The sequence below is a fragment of the Schistocerca cancellata genome, chromosome 5 (genome assembly GCF_023864275.1).
Source record: "Schistocerca cancellata isolate TAMUIC-IGC-003103 chromosome 5, iqSchCanc2.1, whole genome shotgun sequence".
NCBI lineage: Eukaryota > Metazoa > Arthropoda > Insecta > Orthoptera > Acrididae > Schistocerca > Schistocerca cancellata.
In genome coordinates, this window is record NC_064630.1 from 246,931,968 (window position 1) to 246,947,310 (window position 15,343).

At 38.8% G+C, this 15,343-nt stretch overlaps 1 protein-coding gene across 5 annotated transcripts in view; it reads left to right on the forward strand.

Moving 5' to 3' along the window:
* The window catches only part of LOC126188995 (negative elongation factor D), a 235,693-nt gene that overhangs the window by 70,243 nt on the left and 150,107 nt on the right, over positions 1-15,343 (forward strand). For all 5 annotated transcript variants that reach the window (XM_049930797.1, XM_049930795.1, XM_049930796.1 and 2 more), the window contains 3 exons: positions 5,215-5,324; positions 8,598-8,705; positions 12,272-12,421. In XM_049930797.1, coding sequence (XP_049786754.1) covers positions 5,215-5,324; positions 8,598-8,705; positions 12,272-12,421 — 368 coding nt within the window. The remainder of the gene's footprint in view (positions 1-5,214; positions 5,325-8,597; positions 8,706-12,271; positions 12,422-15,343) is intronic.

The following is a 15,343-nucleotide window of genomic DNA, read 5'->3' on the forward strand; positions in this document are numbered from 1 at the left end:
GGTAGGTTTAAAGTTCAGGATGAAAGGATATCAGTGATAAGATTAGGTGATGACATCGCTATCCTTAGCAAAAGTGAGGAACAATTTACATGACCTCTTGAGTGGAATGAACTGTCTAATGAGTATAGAATATGAATTTAGAGTAAACCAAAGAAAGAAGAGAGTGATTAGTAGTGGCTGAAATAAGATTAGCGATAAAATTAACATCAGAATTAGTGACCATGAAGTAGATCAAGTGAATGAATGCTTCTACCTTATAAGCAAAATAACACATGACAGGCAGATCAAGGAGGGCATAAATGGCAAACTAGCAAAGTGACAAAGGCATTCTTGGCATAAATAATTCGACTAGTATCACACAACAGGCTTAATTTGAGAAAGAGATTTCTCTTCCATACACAGTGTTGTATGGAAGTGAGTTACCGACTGTGGGAATAGTTCTAAATATATCTTGTTATTGATGTGGTTGAAAATCTTCTTCATTGACAATGCTTGTAATGCATTGTTCTGAACTCTTCCTTGCCTCTCCATACAGTGTAGAAAGCTCTATGCAGCACCTGTCAAGACATAGGAATGCGTATTGATGAACTCCATCTGCCACACGTTACTCAAGGAGTATCTCAAACAAATAATAAAGCACAAAACAGATATTTGAGCTAATGCAGTATATCATATACATTCACTTGTGTGCAAAAAATGATGAAAGTAACTTCAACATGATGTGACACTGTCAAGTAATATAGCCCAACGAAATTTGGACCACTCATAGAAAGAAATGCCGCAGTATAGTATAGAAGATAACCGAAAGAAATTTGAAATGAGACAAACAGATATAACACTTTTGTTCAATGACAATAATTGCGCTGAAGTCAACTTTAATTTATGATGGTCCCCAGAACATTCAAAAAATGGGACCTGATTCTTAATAGGGTATGTGATCACTTCAGGTGGCAAAGCGTGTTCTGCAACATGCACATATACTGACTGCAAGGTTGGTAAGAAGTTCTTGTGGTAGGGCATTCCATTCCTCCACCAGCGCAATTGACAACTGTTGGATGGTCAATGGCACATGTGAATGTGCTGCAATACATCTCCCAATGCATCTGACACATTCTTTATGGGATTTAAGTCAGGAACAGGTAGGTCAGGCCATTCATCGAATATCCTCCTCCTGCACTGTTTGATGTGTTCGTGTATTGTTATCCATAAAAATGAAGCCAGGACTGAATGCACCCGTGAAAAGATGTACATGTGGAAGGAGAAGAGTGTCACAATAACATCGATTGGTGCATGTGCTGTGGTAAAGATTTGGAGGTCAGTGCACCCATGCACCATTATGCCCCCCCCCTCCACACACACACACACACACACACACACACACACACACACACACACACACACACGACACCTCAGCCCCCGAAACCATCAATGTTCCTGTGTGCATTGCTTGTTCCCACCTATTGCCTTACAACAGAACATCCAGCTTCATTACTCACACTGAATCTGGTCTTGTTCAAGAAGAGCATACTACTGCAATCCTTGGTACAGTCCCTATACTCTTGGCACCATCGCAAATGATGCTGCCGATGTGCAGGTTCAATGGAACATGACTTCTGGTCATTGGACAGAGACCCTTCCATCTGGTCGCATGAAATTGTGTCTTGCCGTTCTGTTAAATGTGGTTGAAATGGCACACATTATATGACGTGAGTCCGTCTAGTGTGTTGCATAATGTAACAGTTGTCTACTGCTGTGATTGACCATTTCCTCTCATTCGGACAGCAATGCCTGTGGTTCCCCATGCAAATGAAATAATGTTGTGAGCCATACCAACCTCCTGAGCTACACACGTCATGCTTCATCCTTCTTCTTGTTTCCCAATGATTCTTCACCAGTGAAGATGTCATCAAAATGTTGTCTCCAGGTGGTGTTGTAATGACCACCACCAACACAGTGCACTGTAACTGCCTGCTGATGGGTACACTCTCCACACCCACCCCCCTCACCCCATTCTTTCACCTGCTTCGTTTCACACGGCAAGCCACATTTGGCACGGTAGTCACTGTGACCTCATGTTGTGTGACATCCAGCTGTACATAACTGGGAGATCTCTGGCAACATGCTCCCCCACTTTTTCCTTTCACAGAGATGTTAATATGTTATGTTACTGGTCCCTAAGTTTTGCAGAGCAGTGTATAAATAACATGTTTCTGTAGTAGTTAACTATAATAGAAATTATAATAAAATTATTTTGTACACACTTGTTCATTTATAAACATTGAGGACATAGAAAATTTCACACCCCTAATGTTTATGGGAAAATTTCCTAATTTAATTCAGCCAAATTCTCTACCCTCACACCAGATAAGAAGAGAATTGAAGTGTTTGAGATGTGGTGCTCTAGAAGAATAATGATAATTAGTTGGCCTGATAATATAGGGAATGAGGAATTTCTCTGTAGAATCAGTGAGGAAGAAGGGAAGCAGGAAGAAAACTGACAAGAACAAGGCCAAGGTGATAAGACATGCATTAAGACATGAGGGACTGATTTCCTTGGTAGCAGAGGTAGCCGTAGAGAATAAAAACTATAGGGGAAGATAGAGACTGGATTAAGTCCGGTAAATTTTCTTGAAAGAGTGGTATGTTTTTGTAGTGCCTTCATCATTGGTAACTTGATGATTTCAAAGATCATATAAAAAATTTCAGCAATGTACAGTGTACAGTTCATTGTCGACATCTGTCTGAATTGGTCAGTGTGATGACTGCAGTTAGAAATGTAGAAAACAGATTTGCATGCTATTATTAAACATTTTCATTTGAAGGACTGGGCAGCTACACAAATCAAAACAGAATTGGATGAATTTCACATGGACTATGCACCATCATTGAAAACCATTTGCTTTTGAGTTAATGAATTTACCCTTGATTGGACAAGCACCGAAGATGAGCGACACTCTGGTTGTTCAGTTGATTGAAGACACCACAATGGAAACCAATGCTGTACTAATGCAAGACCGTTTAATTAAAGTTTGTGAAATTGCTGAGATTGTAGGCATCCCAACTGAGTGAGTGCATAATATCCTACATGAAGAATTGGGCTATTATGAAATTGCGTTGTGTGAGGTGGATGCTGTGATTGTTCACAGCCAACCAAAAATGTATCTGGCACAACATTTCAGCACAATGTCTGGCTATTTGTAATTGTGTTCTGTGACACCTTTTCACTGGTTTATGACTATTGGTGAAACATGGGTCCATCGTTACACACCAGAGTAAAAACGGCAGGCAAGAAAATGGACAAAGGCTGGTAGAAGTGCATCAAAGAAGGCAAAGAACATTTTGTCAGTTGGTAACTTGAAGCCACCATTTTTTGTATTACTGAGGAATAATCCCCACAGAGTGCTTTGAAAAAGACGGAACTGTAATTGGAACCTATTATGCTTTATTATATGATTGTTTCAAACTTGGGTTGGCTGAAAAAAGACCAGTTGGGCACGTAAAAAAGTGTACTTTCACCGGATACGGCACCATCCCACACGTCAGTAATAACAATGAAAAAAGACCAGTTGGGCACGTAAAAAAGTGTACTTTCACCGGATACGACACCATCCCACACGTCAGTAATAACAATGACGAAAATGCATGAATTGGGATTTGAATTGGTTCCTCATCCATGCTGTTCACCAGACTTAACCCCCAAGTGACTTCTTGCTGTTCTGTAACTTTAAACTTTGTATTGGTGGGAAGAAATTTCATCAAATGGGGAAATGATAGTTGCAGTCAATGAGTATTTTGCAGGGTTTGACGCAACCTGCTTGTTCGATGGGATGTACACTGATGAGCCAAAACATTATGACCACTTCCCAGTACTAGATTGTACAGTGCGTAATGGTTTTGACGGTACATGACTCAGTAAGAGAAGTATATGAGTAAAGCAGAGACAGATTGGTAATCATTCTAGCAATGAGAAGTGGCGTAGTTGTTGAAATCCACTTAAGCGGTTTTGACAAAAGCCAGATTGTTGTGATCCAGTGCTTGGAAGCGAGCATCTCGGAAATGGCAAAGCTGGTCAGCTGTCGCATGCTACTATTATGAGCACCTATGGAAAGTAGTTGAAGATAGCTGAAATCATGAGTAGGTGACAAAAAGTCGGATGAAACTTACTGGCAGATTAAAACTGTGTGCCCGACCAAGACTCGAACTTGGGACCTTTGCCTTTCGCGGCCAAGTGCTCTACTATCTGAGCTACCCAAGCACGACTCATACCCCGTCCTCACAACTTCAGTTCTGCCAGTATCTTGTCTCCTACCTTCCAAACTTTAAGAAGTTGGATGGATGTCCATACCTGAATCCGATGAAACCCAACTGGGGCACTGTCGGGTCCCAGCTCCTTGCCCTTAAACCACCGGCCATAAATTACGGGAAGTACATAACGTGCATAGGCATCCGGTGCCACTAACCTGTTTAAACCTATCGAGTACTCGTCGACTCCATGGCATGCGGAATCCTGCTGGATTGCGTTCCTGAGGTGGACCAACACACTTTTAAGTAAATGGTCATAATATTTTGGTTCATCAGTGTATATCCCTCAAAGGAAACTGTGTTGAGAAGTAAGGTGAGTTGTTTGTGAAACAAACATTTTTTTTCCTTGCTTTTTTACCAGACTTATCAAATCACCCTTGTGTGTGTGTGTGTGTGTGTGTGTGTGTGTGTGTGTGTAAAATGCCACAAAGACGTTTCAACATATAAAGCTAGTTTTATACACACCATTCACAAAAAATAGGACCAGCTTGATTGAAATAAAAGATTTATAGATATTGTACTTTTCACAAGTGTGGCAAGCACACGACTACAGTAATAAGCCACCAAAAGTCTGTAAATCTTTCCTGTTGCCACTGCTCACATTGTATATGCTCCATTTTATGTAGTCAGACACAGAAATGCACTACATCTTTTTTGATTATCAAAGGGCATGTCTGAGGATTTCTTAGAAATAATGTTAATCATCTTGTTATTTTTGAAATGAAATGTTGGCTTCTTTTAGATGAATGAAACATTTCTAAAGTAGCATGCTATAGATTACAGTGATTAGATGTGGTTGATGAATATCATTTTGTATGATTTCCTTATCTGTACTGAACCAGGAATATAGCATTGTAATGCGTTGTGCTTTTGTTTCAGAAATAAAGGCTAACAGAGATTTGTTTTTTACAGGACTAACAGTTACAGATGTTCAGGCAATGGTAGAAAATCATGTCAAGGATATGATACTGAAGACATTTGATCCAAAGAAGGCGGACACAATATTCACGGAAGAAGGTGAGGTACGTATGGTATTTTGTATTACCTGTTTATGCTTTTTTGATGGTAATTACAAAATTTTAAGATGGAATTTTTCTTCCTAAGTTGATTCCTCTCCTACTTCGATTTTGATGTACAAATAATGGAAGGAGAAATAGTAACAACTCACCATATATTTGAGGCTTCGAGCACTCAGTAAGCATGTAAATGAAACTGAAAGTGATGCTGCTTCTTCAGGCCATGGTCCAAAAGCTTAGCAATGTTTTCATGCATGTTTTGGTGCCTGTCGACCACTCGGCACCCCAACTACACATGACGAGTAGTTGCTTTACTCTTTACATTATTTATGTTCCACAAAGAACTTTGCATTGCTCTTCTTTGATTATTATTCTTTCTAATAGTGCAACTGGTTAAAATAATAATAAAAAAAGTGCCTTGCATCCAGTGCAACTGATTCATCACTTCTTAAGAAGAATTTTGTATCAAATAACATATGAAGGAGGACAAGAAAAGGGGGGCAAGAAATTTGTCGTAACATCTTTATTTTTTAATATTTTTTTATGGCAAATTTTGATCACTTAATATTTTTTACACCAAATTTTGATCACCTTCAACCTATTCTCCATTGACCAAAACACACTTTTTCAAACGATACTTCCATTGTTCAAAACAGTTTTTAAATTCACTGATTGCCTTCCAGCAATTTTTGTTTTACTTTCTCCCCAGTGGCAAAATGTTTTTCTTTCATGTCCCTTTTGAAGCTGGGGAACAAAAAGAAGCACAGGGGGCTAGATCCAGTGAGGAGGGGGCTAGGAGTGGACAATTGGTGTCCTGCCGGTTTTGGTCAAAAACTGCTTTACGGAGAGGGCAGTGTGGGTCAGCGCATTGTCATGATGGAAGAATCGGTTGCCTGTGCACCAAAGATCTCCCATTTTCTTCTGAATACTCTCCCCAGATCTTTTCAAAACTTCCAAGTAGAACTCCTGGTTGACAGTTTGATCCAGGGAAATGAACCTCACATACAGAACACCTCTGCAGTCGAAGAAATAAATGAGCATTGTCTTGATGTTTGACTTCACTTGACGAGCTTTTTTGGAGTGAGGAGAACCACTTGTTTTCTACTGGCTTTGCTTGCTGCTTTGTTTCATGATCATATCCATAATACCGTGATACATCACCAGTAATCACCTCGGAAAAAAATTCAGGGTCCTCTTTGAGCTGATTTTGAAGCTCAAAACACACCTGAAGTCGATGCTCCCTTTGCTCGTCTGTAAGAAGGTGAGGAGCAAATTTGGCTGCAACCCTTCTCCTGTGTGAATCTTCAGATAAAATCCTCTCAATTGAACTCCATAATATTCCAGACATCTCACAGACTCGATCAGTGGTTCTGTGACAGTCTTCATGAAAGAGGGCATTGATTTTGTCGATGTTTTTGTCACGTCTTGATGTTTAGGAGCATCCTGAACGGGGTTGGTCTTTAATTGACATTTCTCCATTTTGAAAACATGAAAACCACTCATAGACTCTAGTTTTACTTAGGGCAGCATCCCCCTAAGCTGTCTTAAAGCATTACAGTAGTTTCTGTGGTCGATTTCCCCAACAGGAAATAAAATTTCACAGCTGCGCGTTGCTGTCGACAATCTGCCATTACGTTTTCGCTGAAATGCAAAAAGTTGTTTTACTTAAAAAAAATAAAATAAAATAAAACAACAATGCACTCACAGCGACACACTGACTCAGGTGTCATGACCATAAAGGACTCTTGGTTGAACAGTGGATTCCCCCACAGTCCCTTCCCACTGCAGCCCAATTCCAGTTACTTTTGGGTCCCCTCTCGTAACATAAAATAAACAGGGTTTTTGGAACATAAATCCAAGTGTATTTCTAGCACTTGTAATAAAATCAGACTCTGATATGCTTGTACCACTACTGGATTCTGACAATAAAGATCGTTCTTGAGAAATTGTTAGAATCAGCATTGTAACAGTATCTGTTCCTTAACCACCAATTTTTTTTACTTTTTACATTGGCTGATTTGATATTTAAGATTGAAATTATAATGCTATCAGCACATAATGAGCCCCTTTGAGACCACCACTCACAACGCAGGAAGAAGATGACTTGGTTGACTCTTATTATGTTACCAGTCTGTATCCAGTACACTAAGGCTATGCTCAAAAACACAACTTTAAGTGAAATAACTTTTCATTTATATGAGAAAAGATATGTGGTACATTTGTGTACACACAGTCAGTGCTATGGTGGTTTAACAGAAACGTTGTGTAGCTTGACAGAAAGATTCTTAAGTCCTATTGACAGATTTTTGACTGTCACTGAAAAGTCGTGCAACTGTTGGCTGACAGCCATATGTAAAAGGCCGTGTACTGGTGGTCACATACACATCACTAAACAGTCGATCCAGTATCCTTCAGACACTTTTTAACAGTCAGAATGGAAAGTAACATTCTATGTTGAAGCTCTCAAAATTGTGGGAATTGCCACTGACTAAGATTACTACTGGGAGAGAGGGAAATAGGGCAGTACTACATTTAAGATGTGGGAGTGTTCATTGTGACAAAGAACTATGAAGAGGGGCATACTCAGAAATTGTATTTGTCTAGGTGGATCTAGACCTCGGGTAGAGGACAGGAAATTTAAAGCTAAAATACAAAGCCTTCAAATACCAGGTGTGAAGTATGAAACTGGAATTTCCCTATAGATGGTGCTAGCCATCAGTGTAGGCCTGAGAGACCGCTTCTGCAGCACCATCTGCTTCATGTAACAACTGACGACAAATGTCTTCATGCAGTAACCCAAGTTCCATACATCAGTATCTGTTTCAAACCCGTAAACATTTCCAGTGTTGTGACTATGAACTACAATTTATGGACATCATTGGTTTTCTGTTATCATTTGAAGAAAAACTACATAATCACATCGAATACTTGTCGAAGCTTTCGGCAAACATGCTCTTGGGAAAACATGGTGTTTCGAGTGGTTCAAAAAATTCAAAAGTGGCGATTTTGATGTGAGGAATTATGAGCATGGGAACCCCACCTGAAAGGTATTGAATTAATAAAACAAGTAATTAAAAAAATTGTAAATATGATTCACTTACCTTTGAACAACACTATCTTTCCTCGGATGCTACAGAGCTCTTCTGTGATATGTTAAGATATTGTAGGTGTTACTAGTTACTGGCTGTATTTCATTAAAACTCTCTATGTTCATCCTATGATATAAAAACTTTTGTGTATATAGATGGTGACCTTTTTTCTTTTTTTTTATGCCAATAGACTCCTGCATGGCTAACTGAAATGATAGACCACCCCACGTGGCGTTCTTTAATATACAGACTTGCAGAAGAATATCCAGATTGCCTTATGCTGAATTTCACAATAAAGGTTAGTATGCCTGAAACTATATTCAGTTGCAATATTACATAACTGTGTTTGTAAAAGTGTGTAGTATGTAGTATAAAAGCTAAACATATCCTGTAGAACAGTTTTCTGTAATAAATAATAGGGACAATGAAGACTAATTTTAAAAAAAGGATCACGCTGAGCGTCGACGTAGATCAAACATGGTGCAGTACAGGTGGAAAATTAGTCAGCAGACTATGATATCTGAATTCCTGGTACATTTACAGAAAGCTATTTTTAAAAAAAACTGACAATTTAGAAAGAGCAAAAGTAGACTTTTGGTGGGGGAGTCGAATGACAGTTGTAATCATGATAGGTCGGTATTAACCACTGAGTTGGGCTCAGAATCCATTGCAGCTTTGGTGCCTTGCTTTGAGAACTGGACTATGGTGGGCATAGTGTCTTCATTGCCTTGCCAAATGCATTCTCTGAACTGAGTTCGGGCTGCCTGGTGCTGCTGCGCTATGCGCTCTAGAAACGGCTCTTGGGCCTGTAGTCGTTTGTGTATCAGCTTCAAAAGCCACACTACATGCTATAAGCTTCATCTAACAGATGTTGCTGGTGTTTTCTGTTGTGTGAAACAATTATTTCACCAGGTAGTAGACCCATTTTTCAGACTGGAGTAAATATGTTGAAGCTTGCCTCATCCTCATCTTGTATGATGATGACATTCATGAAAGATTACTAAATGAAAGTGGCAGTGATTGGTCTAGTGAAAGTTTTTCATGCTGTATAGAAGACAACAGTGATGAGGACTTTAATGACAGTGATACAGGAATGTCAAGTGTTGAAGATGATATTAAAGATGTGTTGACTGCTGACAAGAACATGGTGTGTTAATTGTAGTGTGAATTGGAGTAAATTTGCATTTACAGGCACACCAAGTGTAAAAAATTGTTTTGCAGATCCTCTGAAAATCACTTGATATTTTTGCTTTCTTTTTTGATGATATGTTGTTAACAACGATGATTAGATGAAAAAATATGCTAAACAGTTTGTAAGTTCACGTTTAGTCACAATGAAATAATGTGTACACAGATGAGTTCCAACAAGCAATAAAGAATTGTATTTTTTGTTGAAGTCATATTTTGGAATGTATTACTCTGGGAAACATTCTTGGAACACGGATTATCTGAAATGTAATCTCAGAAAGTAGATTTAGTTTGAATTTTCTAATTTTCTTATTTTAAAGGTACGTTTACACTGGGATACATGTATCGCGACATGTATGAGCGACATGTCAATTTGACATGTCGCGATACATCACCTCATACAAAAATTCACGGAACTTGTATGCGGACCCTCGAGCTCATACATGTCGCGTATACATTTTGTATATCGCTTTTTGGCCATATACGCGACATATATGAGCGACATTTGAACTCGCGCATGCGCAGTACTATCATTCCTGTCGTCTTGTCGCGTGCCGCTTATTTTGATGATTAGCGCATGCGTAGTACCAGGCTCTTTGGCGGCTGTTTGAGTTTTGGAGGTGCCGACTATCGTTTCGACGTTAATGTATCTGCATAGAACATCAAAAAGTGCCATATCCAACATTATTCTTCGTGTTTGCGAGGCCATTGTGCAAGTTTTATTCCAAGAAGTGAAGGTAAAAGTTTTATATATATCAGAGTATGTAAAACATTCTATAATTTTTTCATGCATCTGGCACGTATATCAATTTTTTGCTATTACTCCGGCAGCCTCGTGTGATAATGTTGACAACGGATGCCGACAATAGTGTGTGAGACATTGGCATTAGCAATCGCGCAACAATGCATATGTTTTGTAATGAAATCTTCGTTTCAAGAGGAATCCCCAGTGGCCAAAAAATGGAGTGTTACTGCCAACTGATCCTCTGGTGGAATCGCTTCCCGAAAGTTTGTGTTGGTTTTGGACACAAGAGGAGCCACAAGTGATAACAAACCACGGAAATCCTCCATACTCATCCTAACATAATTTCTAAAATATGCGCCATCCTTTAGCGTTAATTCGCGAGAAACTCTCTCTGCCACCATCTACGCTTCCTCCGCCTTTTCTTCCTATCATCTTCCAAAAGAGCAAGTGTACCAGCACATAAAAATGTGAAATCTTCCAAATCGTCGTCGAAAGCTATCGCACAGTGATACATATCAACCAGTGTAAACGCACGCTCATGCATGTATGAGGTTGATACTTGTCAACTCGTACAAGTCGCGATATATGTCGCAAAGTCGCATATACATGTATCTCATACATGTGCCGATACAAATGGCAGTGTAAACGCACCTTTATGACAACAGTTTTTATTCAAAAGACAGTGGTATTTGTGCTAAATTATACAAATTGAAAACTGTAATTGACTATCTGCAGTAAAGAATTTGAGGAGACATATACTCCAGAACGAGAATTATCTACTGATAAGCCTCATTTACTGTGGAAATGGTGGCTTTCTATAACACAGTGTACACCAGTAAAACATGCTGGGATGAAATCATTCTGCTTGTGCAAAGCAAATAGTGGCTATAGATGTCACCAGAATGAGAACTTCTGTGAAGTATGAGGGGTAGGAGGTGAGCTACTGGTAGAAGTAAAGCTGTGGGGATGGGTCGTGAGTCATGCTTGGAGAGCTCAGTTGGTACAGCACTTGCCTGCAAAATGCAGAGGTCCCCAGTTCGAGTCTCATTCCGGCACACAGTTTTCATGTGCCAGGAAGTTTTGGCTGTTGATGTCACTTTTATAATAGACACAGGAAAGTACGCTGCATTTGGACTGCAATATAGTCAATATCATCTTGCAGTGAAACTCATTTTGTCTTTGCTTGAAGGATATTTTGGCAAAGGGGATACCATTTTTACCCACAGATATATCAAGTCCCCTGTTATTTCATTTCCTTGTCTCTGAAAATGCTGACAGTCTTAGCAAATTTATGAATAATGAAAAGTAAGTACCAGTTGCCATGAGAGAGAAAAAACTCAAGAGTGGTAAAGTTAAGACTTCTTGCCGTGAGAAATTCATGGTGATGAGATAGGGAGACCGAATAATGTTTACAAGCTTTCTAGTATTGATGCTGACAAACAACAACAAATTGAGAGGAAGAAAACAATGAAAATGAAGCCAGAAGTTATTCTCAAATACAATAACAGAATGTGTGACATTTGTTTAGCTGTCCAGTACATACAAATTATAAAGCAACAAGAAAATGTCTAGAATGAAATTTTCACTCTACAGCGGAGTGTGCGCTGATATGAAACTTCCTGACAGATTAAAACAGTGTGCCGGACCAAGACTCGAACTCGGGACCTTTGCCTTTTGCGGGCAAGTGCTCTACCAACTGAGCTACCCAAGCACGACTCACGCCCCGTCCTCACAGCTTTAATTCTGCCAGTACCTCGCCTCCTACCTTCCAAACTTCACTGAAGCTCTCCTGCGAACCTTGCAGAACTAGCACTCCTGGAAGAAGGAGTGCTAGTTCTGCAACATTTTTGTTGTCAGCAAATAATTTCGCTTTATTTTTGATGCATGTAGGTGGTTGGTAGAAAGTGTTCTGATAATCAAAATGTCTTTAGCTTATTTCAGATGCAGGCTTCCAGGGTGAGATAACAAGTATATCTACTGCTGCGCAACAGATTGAAGTTTTCTCTAGAGTTTTAAAAACTGCAATCTCAGGATTCCTGCAAAATAATGAAGACTGGTCTGGCAGTGTTGAGGAATGTGCTGTAAGTTATGTTTTAAAATTCTAACAGTAAAATTTGGTTTGACAATAAGTGCTTTAAGTGACAAGAAGAAAAACAAAACTTTAATGTAACATCTATTAGTATTCCAAAATAGACCTTAGATTATTTTAATTTAGTGTTTTGCTTGCTCTATTTGCTGCTCAGTATCATGGACAATTTTTTTCTGTGTAACCTGTATGCTCAATGACATTGATTTCATCTACCACCCATCTGAGGTGTGTGTACTAGAATCTCTCTTCTTTATATGATAGGCCAGCAGATAAGTGAATAATTCTTTGAAGAAACTTATGACGTAAAATACCACAGAAACTTCTGTACCATTATGCTCAATTGTATAAAATAGAAGTGTGTACCACTATGCTCGATAGTATAAAATAGAACTCATCCAACATTGTAATTGAGAGCACGGGTAAAATGGTAAAACAGTTACTCGTTGCCATTTCTACCTTATTCATTTTTTTAAAAAAAATCTCCGTTGTAATTAGGGTTATTTTTGAAAAATTGAAATTTCATTAAAAAGTTATCTTTGCAGTAGAGTTTGGAAAATAAGAAAGTGGGAGCAAATTTCAACAAGATTTACATTTGAAAACAGTATTAGGAGGCGATATAAAGATTTACGGACACTTCCATGTGTCAACAAATGACAGTATTATGTCAGACAGCAAAGTTGAAACCTTGATAAGAAACTATTGAAGAAAGTCACTAATAGAGGTCTATTGAAGAAAGTCACTAATAGAGGTCATGTTAACATTGCTTTCACAGATTTGAAAGCCTTTGATATATTTCCTGTACAGTAATTTTAACACTGTAATGTGACAATGAGTTTCTGTTGTACCATTGTTGGTGCTGAAACAGTGTTTCACCATAATTCTGGTGTTAATCCAGATTGTGAGAGAACTGCCATTATATGAGGATGACACTGAAAATTCTGAGAAAATCGAAGAAGGAATAGTTTTAAAAATGTAAGTGATGTTTATTGTTTTTCAACATATTTGCCTTTAACATCAATACATTTTTCATTCAGTGGAACCAGTCCTTAACCCTAGGACTCACTCTGCTAAAATTTCCCTAGTACTCCATCTGGGGTCATACATGACCCCAATCAATATATAATTGACTGTGTGTACTAATCATTCAGAGAACAACGTACTGTCATTTAATACTGTTTGTTTACATTTTATTTATTATTTACACACATTTCACAGCTTTTTTAACAGGTATGTACATAGTAGAATTAAATTACATATGGCAGAGTAATTACATATCAGAAGTTACAATATTACTCTAAGTCATAATTTGTTTCACTCATAAATGTTTCATAATGGCTTCAAATTTACAGAAAATGTGATGAACAACTCAACAGGAAACATAATTCTAACCGGAATCCGTACCATAGTCATCTGCACATATTTTGCAAGTAGTAACTATTTCAGAATGTTCCTTGCAAACAAATTTGTTACACTTTTTCCATGTTGAACTGTATTTTGTGTCCTTTGATCGGGGGCAAATGGAGCATCTGCGTCGCTTTCTCTTCTGATTGTCGGGTATTACGTCTGGATGTCCATTGTCTAACAGATCATCAAATCCACACCGTTTGATACTGCTAATAATATCCTTGTTCCTTGCTTGTGGTAAACTCAAACGACGTTCCACTTGGGGCTTTGCCATTTCTTTGGCCAACTTCATTAGAAAAAGACGTGTCTCTGTTTTTTCAACAGCAACACAGAAGAGTCTGTAAGCATCGAGTGCAGCTAGATCGACAAGATCATAAAATACTGCTCATGGCCAACATTTTGTACCCTTTTTCACAGAATAGTAAGAGCTCATTTGATCTAGCGTATCAACACCTGATTTTTTTGAGTTGTAATACAATACTACTTCTGGTTTTCGTTTCAAGTTGTTTTCTTTGGGCACTTCGAATGATTGATGTTGTGTTGACAGGAGTAGCACAGCCTTATTTCTTTTTGGAACATACGAAACTAATAGGGTTTTACCACTGTATGCAAATCTGGTAGTGCATTCTTCCCTAGTTTTCGAAGGCAAAAACTCTTTTGGGACTTCTTTTCTTGTAGAACGAAGAGTACCTACAAGTGTCAACTTCATTTTCAACAATTCTTGGCCAAGGTCATACCTCTTGAAAAAATTGTCAGTGGTAATATTCCTACCACTGCCAGCCAGATGACACACTAAATCTAAGACCACTCTCTTGCCTTGATTCACTTCTCTCACATCACCACTCCTTCCAGTGTACATTTGAAGATTTGTCAGATAACCATGTTCACAGTCTACTGCGCACCATATCTTGATGCCATACTTTCCTGGCTTTGAAGGAATGTAGACCTTGAAACTGCACCGACCTCTGTATACGCAAAGATGTTCATCAACAGTAATGTTGCTGGAAGGTATAAATGATGTTTGACATTGCACGGCAAACAAATCAAATATTTCCTGTACAGCTTCAGCCTTATTTCCAGTCCTCTCTTTCCTTTCAAGTCTTGTGATGCGGTCGTCAAAACGAAGTGAACGCAGAATGTCCTGATATCGCCTCCTCGACATAGTAGCACGGAATAGAGGCGTGCCATATTCAGAGTCCCAAAATTCGTCAATAGGTTTCCCCCGGCTGTTCTGTACGCCATACAGAATCAGCAAGCCTAAAAATGAAAGAAGCTCGCATCTGTCTGTATCACGCCAATCAACTAATTTTCCAGACACTTTCAATTCATTTCCTCATTGATTTGTGAACTGAACTATTATATCCAGCAATTCATTAGTAATAAACTGCCTGAAACAGTCAACAGCTGAGCTAACACTAACTGCACTAGGAATACCTGCTGAAAATCGTTGTATGTTGTGGATTGGAAATCTACGAATTGATGGTTCTTTTGTACTCCATGCAATATCCCG